The sequence below is a fragment of the Lepisma saccharinum genome, chromosome 26 (assembly GCF_977018435.1).
Source record: "Lepisma saccharinum chromosome 26, izLepSacc3.1, whole genome shotgun sequence".
Classification (NCBI taxonomy): domain Eukaryota; kingdom Metazoa; phylum Arthropoda; class Insecta; order Zygentoma; family Lepismatidae; genus Lepisma; species Lepisma saccharinum.
This window is the reverse complement of record NC_139254.1, coordinates 6689573-6697903: the sequence shown is the minus strand read 5'-3', so window position 1 is coordinate 6697903 and position 8331 is coordinate 6689573. Positions and strand designations below refer to the sequence as shown.

The following is an 8331-nucleotide window of genomic DNA, read 5'->3' as shown; positions in this document are numbered from 1 at the left end:
AATTATATTTAAGCGCAGACAATTTTCATAATTCTAGTATCCAATACTTACAGTTGTGGAGAAACAATAATAATAATTAATAACATTAATAATGTTCCAATAAAATGTTAAGGCTTTTAAGTAATTTCAAGTTATTTTTGTAAAAAAAAACTGAAATTCAGCAGTAAAGAGTTGATCGCGAATATGTCCTGTGTTGGACCCCCAAAAAATATGGTAAGCCTAAATATTATTCTAAACTTCATGGAAATTTAGGCACGACGAAAATGTGTGGCACGTGCCGCCATCGAGCAGCTCCTGGATGAAGGCAGACGATGGACGCTACTGGTGTTAGAGAGGGTAAGTGCCTACCAGAAACGCACCATCCACAGAATATTGCGGACAGAGCTGCAACTGCGCAAAATCGCATCGCGGTGGGTACCACATGCACCGACGGAAATTCAACGGTGGATGCGATATGCAACGTGCTCCTACCACCTAGCACGCTTGCAACAGGACGGCGACCACTTCCTGTCACGAATAATCGCCATCGATGAATTTTGGGCCAGGGCATACGAACCGGAACTCAAACGTCAGTCCGCGGAGTGGCGACATGACGGATCACCAAGGCCGAAGAAGTTCCGTCACAAACCTTCCCCCGTGAAACTGATGGTGATCGTCGCGTATGACGTCAGGGGTGTCATTGTGTGCCACTTCGTTCCACATGGCAGAACAGTGACAGCAGAGTACTACAGAAACTTCCTCGTGCGACAGGTACGACGTGGCGTTCGGGAGAAACGTCCGGACCTTCTGTACAGTGCAATCATCCTGCACGACAACGCTAGACCACATAAAGCAGAGTGTGTACGGCAGCAACTGCAACGCTGGGGATGGGAAGAATTGGAGCACCCGCCGTACTCTCCTGACATTTCGCCCTGTGACTTTCGTCTCGTACGCAAGGTTAAGGTACCACTACGTGGAAGGCAGTTTGCGACACGAGACGACATTTCCAATGCTGTGCAACAACAGATGGCCCGATTCACACATGGTGCGGCCAATGGTGTCGCAGATGGTATTCCTAGTCTCCCACATCGTTGGCAGCGTGTGGTGCACATGTCACGTGACTACTTTGAGCGCCTTTAGCCCCAGTTTTTTTCTGTCAACTGTAGAACAGGTATGTAATTATTTTGCACGATCAAACCAGTATTGTCCTGTACAATATCGTAATAAATATGTGAGGCACAATGTTCGCGTGTTTTAACTGTCCCCACATGTAGTTCCCCCTCGTCCTTTCATCTGTATATGTCGCTGGTATCTGCAAGAAAAAAAAATAGTTGCAATGAATTTTGCCCCAACCCTCGTATTATTAATCCTGTGTTATTATTAAACCAGCCTGCCTCTTTGGAGAAAGAACTGCAACGTTATGTTTACATATTTCTCCTGCACAAGCTTTGTAAATACAGGTGAATTGCTTTATTTTCAAATCACTTCCGAGAGCCCCAGTTACAACCTGAGGTGCAGATGAAACAGCACTGCTTTGAAGAACCATTAGTTCCGTCTGCGTTTTCCGTTGTTATTTTTGCCTATCATAATTAAATGTTTCGTTCTCAGCACAGCTTCACCTTCATCGCATTCGAAATATTTAAAAATATCGCGTTATTTAAACGCGGGGTGCGGGGATTTTGCGCCGCGTAGAATTTGCGCGGGAATGGATTTTGCGTTAAGTGTTGCCAATCCCACTAACACTCCTGTATCTGTTCTACTCATTTTTTTTTCTACGAATACAATAGAACTACTACATCTTTCACTTTCCCTGCGAATAGAAAAACAGCTGTCACTTTTCCATACGAATAGAAATACACCTTTCACTTTTCCTACGAATAGAACTTTCGACAGTTATCCAAAACAATTCACTCAGTTGTACACTATTCACGTAGATGCAGTGAGTACTGACGAGGTGACTTGTGTTATACCAGCAGTGTACGCTCTTATTCCAGATAAGAAACTTTGCACTTATCTAGTCAAAGGGTGGTGTCCTGGATTTAATCCCAAGACCATAATGATGGACTTCGAATCTGCAGCATTTTCCACAGCACAGGATGCTTTGGTCTGCAGTGGATATAGAGGGATGTAATTTCCACTTCAACCAATCGCTGTGGAGGGCAGTTCAGAGAGTGGGTCTAAGCGGAGAGTACACCGAGAACGAAGATATCAAGATGTGCGCTGCATTGTCACACCTCCCAGTTACTCATGTCGAAGCTGGGTTCCTTGTAATTATGGAGGATTCGATGCAAAGCGACAAGATTACACAGTTCAACGATTCTTTAGTTGATACATGGCTTGACAAACATAAAATTCCTCTGTGGAATTGCCACAACCAACGCCACAGAACTAACAAGTGTTGAGGGGGATGGCATCAAAGGTTAAATTCTTCCATTGGTAGGAGACAGCCTAACTTCTTTCTTTTCCTCTGTAAGTTAAAAGAAGATTCATGCCGTTAGACGACTGTACTGAAGGACATTGAGTTAGGAGGAGTTCGTGGAAAGCGACGAAAGTGTGCCTCAGTTTGGATCAAAGGATATGGAACATTCTACAGGATTATGAGAAATCAGGGGTATTGAGGAGATGTCTTCGAAGCTTGGGGTATGTTCAAAGACTTGGATAATGTTTGTCATGTGTTTCATATTGTACTTTCTGTATAATGTAGAATGTAATGTACTTTCTGTAATTGTAGAATGACCAATGTTATGTAACTAAATTATGTCAACAATTATGATTTCTAATGTATGTAACTTGGAAATATAAGCAACAAGTATGATTCCGCATTGGTAGGCTATGTGTTTATTTATTATCCTCGACGATTTGGGGTATTTGATTTCAGGTTGGCAACAATGCGTCCTCAGCACAACTTCCCCATCCATAACGGTATTTCCACGGTTTTTCTTGTCAGCTGAAGTTACACCGGCGCAAGTTCCTGCGCATACTCCTCGATCGTCACGACAACTTTATAGCATATTGCTGAGCCCGGAATGCACATTTTCGTTGTGTTTAAATCTCCATGAAGTTTAGAATAAAATTCCTGTTATTTAATGACTTGCCCTCGTACAAAACCTGACACGACCAAGCTCAGCTCTGTTTACTGCGTAGCTCGTGACTTAACGAGTAGAGTAACACTCTTTGTGATTAAAAATCTAAAATTACACCAGGTTCGTACTTCTTTAAGACCAGATTCAACCTTCGGGCAAGTGAAATTCCAGAAAATGTTTATCTTTAATCAATTGTTCTTCCCGCTCAACTTGAATTTGGACCAGTTTTGCGAAGCTGCTCATAAAATATTCAGGCTACAGAGATATCTGAAGCGAGACCCGAACGGGAATTGAATACGGTATTATACACTAATTTGAATTTCAAATTCTTAGCCTGCTTCTCTGCGGGATACAGACTCTCCATTTGCTGTTGTAAAATTGAATATAAAATTCCCCTCTTTTTCCAGGTTGTAATACTGTACCGAAAAACGTCACGCCAGTATTTAACGGGTTTGTTTTGCAACCATTGTCTGTTTTTTCCACAGTTCGCAGCAATTTGCGGTTTTATCTTGTGTGAGGTTATCGGCCACACAGTTCTGTAAGCCTTCTCCAGTTCAATGGCGTTCTCTGCAAATGTGATGTTATGCCTTGTTCAGGGCATTACCACTGCTGTAGGTGGCGACTCGGGGAAATAAAATCAGTTGAATCGCAGTAAGAGCTGTGTTGCCAACAGCAGTCGTTCTTGGGATTTGTGATTTCATGTTGCTACCTGCAGTGAATTATCCTACATGCTTGTAATAGTATGTGCTTGTAAAAGTTAAGCATTATGGCGTTATCAAGTATTGCCAAGTGCCCGACCCTGTGGCCGAGTGGTTAGCACATCGCGCTGCGAACGCCAAGGGTCCCGGGTTCGAATCCCGGTCGGGCTTGGTTGTTTGTGAATGTCCATTCATCAATTTCATCATTTCATCACTCATCCCCATCTTCGCAAATTAGCCAAGAGGCACAAAACGCGAAGTAAAATAAACTAAATCAATCAATCAAAGTATTGCCAAGCAAACTGTCTACCACTAAATTGAATATCTTTCTTTTACGCAGAAAGAGTTTCAACGAATTGAAGCAAAACCTACAGAAGCTGCTAACAACCCCTGCTCAGGCATACGTAAAAATTAATTCCTTAAGATCACGGGAAAAATTAATGAAAATAGTGTGGGCAATTTGTGGTGCAATGCTTGTGCATCACACTGTACGAATGTCGCTTGCTTACCACAGATTACTCTACTCTCCTCCTGCGACGTTGTTTCAACATACTGTATGTGGTACAATTTGTCCAGCACTGAAAACAGCTACATAATTACCAAGTTTGGTTTGTTGCAAGCGGATACAATGCTGCGGCGCGATTCACGAACTGTTAGTAGTCCGATATGTAGTCTAATATGTAGCCACGTCAGGCTTGTAGTCAAATTTGTAGTCATTTCCTGAATTTGCGATTCTTGAAACTGTCTACAGCGGTCTACAGGCTACAGTCGACTACATATCGGGCTACAGTTGTAGACAGTTCTTGTAGGACCCTTTTTAACCCTCCTAGAGCGGGCTACAGCGAACTACATTCGTCATATTCTGTGTTTATGTATGACATCCAACTTCAAAGAAGAAAATAGAGCTACCAAAATGGCCCATAATCTGTGTTTTCACGTTTTCGAAAAGCAGAAGGAAATGACAGTGGGCATTTGCGTGTACTTAAAACACATCTTAGAGATATCGGAAATCCTTTTTCTGTTTCGAAAATATCTTCATAGTAATTTGTCACTGAACAGGAGGTGCCGGATTGATCAAAATTGTGGAACCTCATTTTCCCAACAAAAGGATTGTTTCTCTCAACCTCCTGTAATCGTAATCCAAGTTAGTAATAATAATAATTAACCATATCTTGCACTAATTTATATGAAAATACACTTCCACGAGCAGATTAAGTTTGGTAGGCATAATTTGTTGGCACCTCTTTGCAGGCATTCCTGCTCGTGCACAATACATTTCAAAACATAATTTATCTTGTAATTAATACTTTGTGCAACTTTAAACTGTGCTAATTAGTTTCTCCAAGTTTCTAACTTACTCCTAAATCATTTCCAGTTTTGTAAACACTTCCTAATACTCCTATAAAATTTGTGAAAAATCATGAAACATTCGGAACCGTTACCTAGGATTTCATGCGATTTAAAAACAGCAATTTCATCTTCTACAGACCATAAATAATAACCACTCATTTTGAATCTTATGCATCCCATAAGCCATGCCAAAATCGTAATTATACGGAAGTCAAGCCCCAACAGTATGCAGTTTGGTTTTGCACGAACGTGCTTGCAGGCAGACGGATGAGAAGAAGCAGCACAAACTTAAGTGAAAAAAAATGTGCATAGGTTATCGATGGCTGTAACAGGACAAAAGTAAATAGTGAAAACATTTCTGAAAAAAAATGAAAACTCTTGATAGGCTACTTAAGGTTGCTAAATCATACAAACGCATGCATCGAAAATGTTCACAGTACACACACCACTTATCATAGCAGCCTATATTTTTGCCAGGGTACTACTTTACTATACCTGAGACACCTGGGAATCATTTCTTTCGCACTTTTTTACATTGCTAACGTACTATTTTGCATTCCGGAACACTTATTTAGGTGAAATAATTGAATTTGTTAGGAAAGTAATGTATATTTCTTACATTTACGAGTACTTACTGTTGTTGTTTATTTCCACACACAACATGGCGATAGCTTACCGTTGATCGTTCCTTGAGGCAGAAAAACCATTGACGTTAGCCCAAAAATTCACGATAGCCCCACAAACCATCACGGGGATGAGGTATGCCTACTAGGTTAGGTTAGGCCTGTTAGGTTTGGTTCCATTAGCACTCCTTTCGTTCAATTTAGCATATACGGACAATACGAGAGCGTATTGTGCTCTCATGCAGGAAATAAATGGCGGCAGCAGCAATAGCACGTCGGAAATAGATTTTCGTACAAAACCACATGCATTTGCATTAAAATGAATCAAAATTACATTCCCGAACATCAACAACGCTACAGAAAATGATTTGCGTAAGTACTTTCTCCTGTAAATTTGAAGAAATCTGTCTCAGGTATAGTAAAGTGTTACCTTTGCCAGTTATGTACAATCGTTGTGATGATGTTTTTATTATTATTTATCCATGCCATTTCATTCGCCTTCTCAATTGCCAGCGATGTGGTTAGCACATCGTGCTATGATGCTAGGGGTCCTGGGTTCGAATCCTGACCTGGGCATGGCTGTTTCTGAGTGTCCATCCATCAATTTCATCATATCATCCCTCATTCCCATCTTCGCAAATTAGCCAAAAGTGAAGCAAAATAAAGCAAATCAAATCAACCTAATCATCTCAATTGTTAAAATGGGCTTCAATGAAGTCCCATGAGAGCTATTTTTCTTCTTTGTGCAGTGCGCAAGATTTGTGTGAAATAAATTTATTAAGCATTTACTTAATTTATAAATAAAATTCACAGCACAATAATTATGCATTTATTATGAAATAATTTTTATAATGTTCATGCATTAATACAAATTGTTGAAACATATGTCATTTAAAAATTAGATGTGGATAAAAATTGTACTTTACAGCAGGTTTTATTTACACATTGTATACTTAGGACATAGTGTAGATAGAGCACATATTATCTGCTAGAACAAAACAGTACACTGTACTGACACAAACACATGTAAACATTTAGAGTTTGTTGTGACGATTATGTGTTCATTACCATGTGCAAACTATATATATATTTTTTATTTTTCTCAGGTTCCAAGTTCATTCTGGCTTCCCTGGGATCCAGACTCAGGAGCATTAATGCAAGGCACGGTATGGGATTTGTGCTTGGGAAGTGTATTGTACATAAACTTCTCAGTTCAAATCCTGTATCAGCCAGCATAAAACATCTTTCGATGCATATAAAATATTAGGGATATCACTATTATAAACAAGAAGCACTATATTTCCTCTATTGGCAACCCCTCAGCACATTCATGTTTAATTATGTAACACTACTTATCTTTTAACGGTTAAAAAATTGTGGTAGCAATTATTGTAAAACAACATAACTTTCAAAATAGTTAATACATGAGAGGAAATATTTTCCTGTAGTTTACGGTTATTACAAGCATAAGAAAACAGTTTTTCTTTGTGACGTTTCAGGAGACATTTCATCAGACATTTATTTTCGTTTTGACTAAAGATACAGTTATAACAATGGTTAGTAATTTTTTAACAATGAGAGGAAATTGCATTAGAACATGATTTTTTAAAAATTAATTTGGTGCACCAAAGCATTCTAGTGTAAATAGGTAAAGAGGTTAGTGTAACAGTTCGTTATATCGGAGACACATTAAAATTGGATATTTTGTGTTTCGCATGGTTCGTACTTACCAATTGTGTATTGTGAAACATAGTTCAAGGTGCCATTATGCTTTTTACACAAAAACAAACACAATTTTTCATATAGAGAGTAGTTTTTATTATTCCTTTTTTCGCTTCCGTAGCACACAATATGGTGGGCAGAGGTTGACTACTGTTGTAGGTATGCAGGGTTTCCAACCTTCTTTACCGAAAAATACCTACTATCGTGTTCATCACGTGTGCAAATTGTACATTATGCATGGGTAGCTGACGGATAGCCCCACAAACCATTTCTGATAAGGTTAGGTTAGGTTAGGCAAGCATAGTTAAAAAAAGGGGGGTTGGAAACTGACAGGGGGTTACATCATCAAACGTATGTAGCATCCAGTTCACGTAGCGAAAGCAATGGCACTTGTGCGTCGCTGAGATGTTTCTCTTGAAAAATACATGATTTCCCGGTCAAATAGATTCCAGGATGAAAGAAAATACCTCGATGAACGTTGTAAGTAGTTTCTTGGTTGGTTGGTGTTTTAAGTCCACTTTATGCACAGTAAGGCTAATCGGGACTGGACCTACAGTTTAAAGTGGGATCCGAACCACTTGTGCCTCCACCGGGTATCGAAGCCGGGACCCCTTGCTTACAAGGCAATGACGCTACCACTGCGCCATGGGGGAGGCCCGTAAGTAGTTTCTTCTGTAAAAATGAAGAAATGTGTCTTCGAGGTTAGCAAAGTTTGCTATGATGCCAGGAGTTAAGGGTTCAAATCCTTCCCAGGACATGGATGTTATTGTGAGTGTCCTTTCGTCAATTTAAACATGTCATTCCTCATCCCCATCTTCATGATTAGCCAAAAGTAGCAGAAGACCAATGCAATAAATAAATCAATAAATAGGTTAA

At 39.9% G+C, this 8331-nt stretch overlaps 1 protein-coding gene across 1 annotated transcript; it reads left to right on the top strand.

The window, feature by feature from the left end:
* The first annotated feature begins 447 nt into the window (after positions 1-447).
* Positions 448-1119, top strand: LOC145979362 (histone-lysine N-methyltransferase SETMAR-like). Its single transcript, XM_083112225.1, has one exon. The coding sequence runs from the start codon at positions 448-450 to the stop codon at positions 1117-1119; it is 672 nt and encodes a 223-aa protein (XP_082968351.1).
* Positions 1120-8331: the final 7212 nt, after the last annotated feature.

Coding starts and splice junctions, on each gene's coding strand:
- LOC145979362 (XM_083112225.1), top strand. CDS start 448: ATGCGATATGCAACGTGCTCCTACCACCTAGCACGCTTGCAACAGGAC.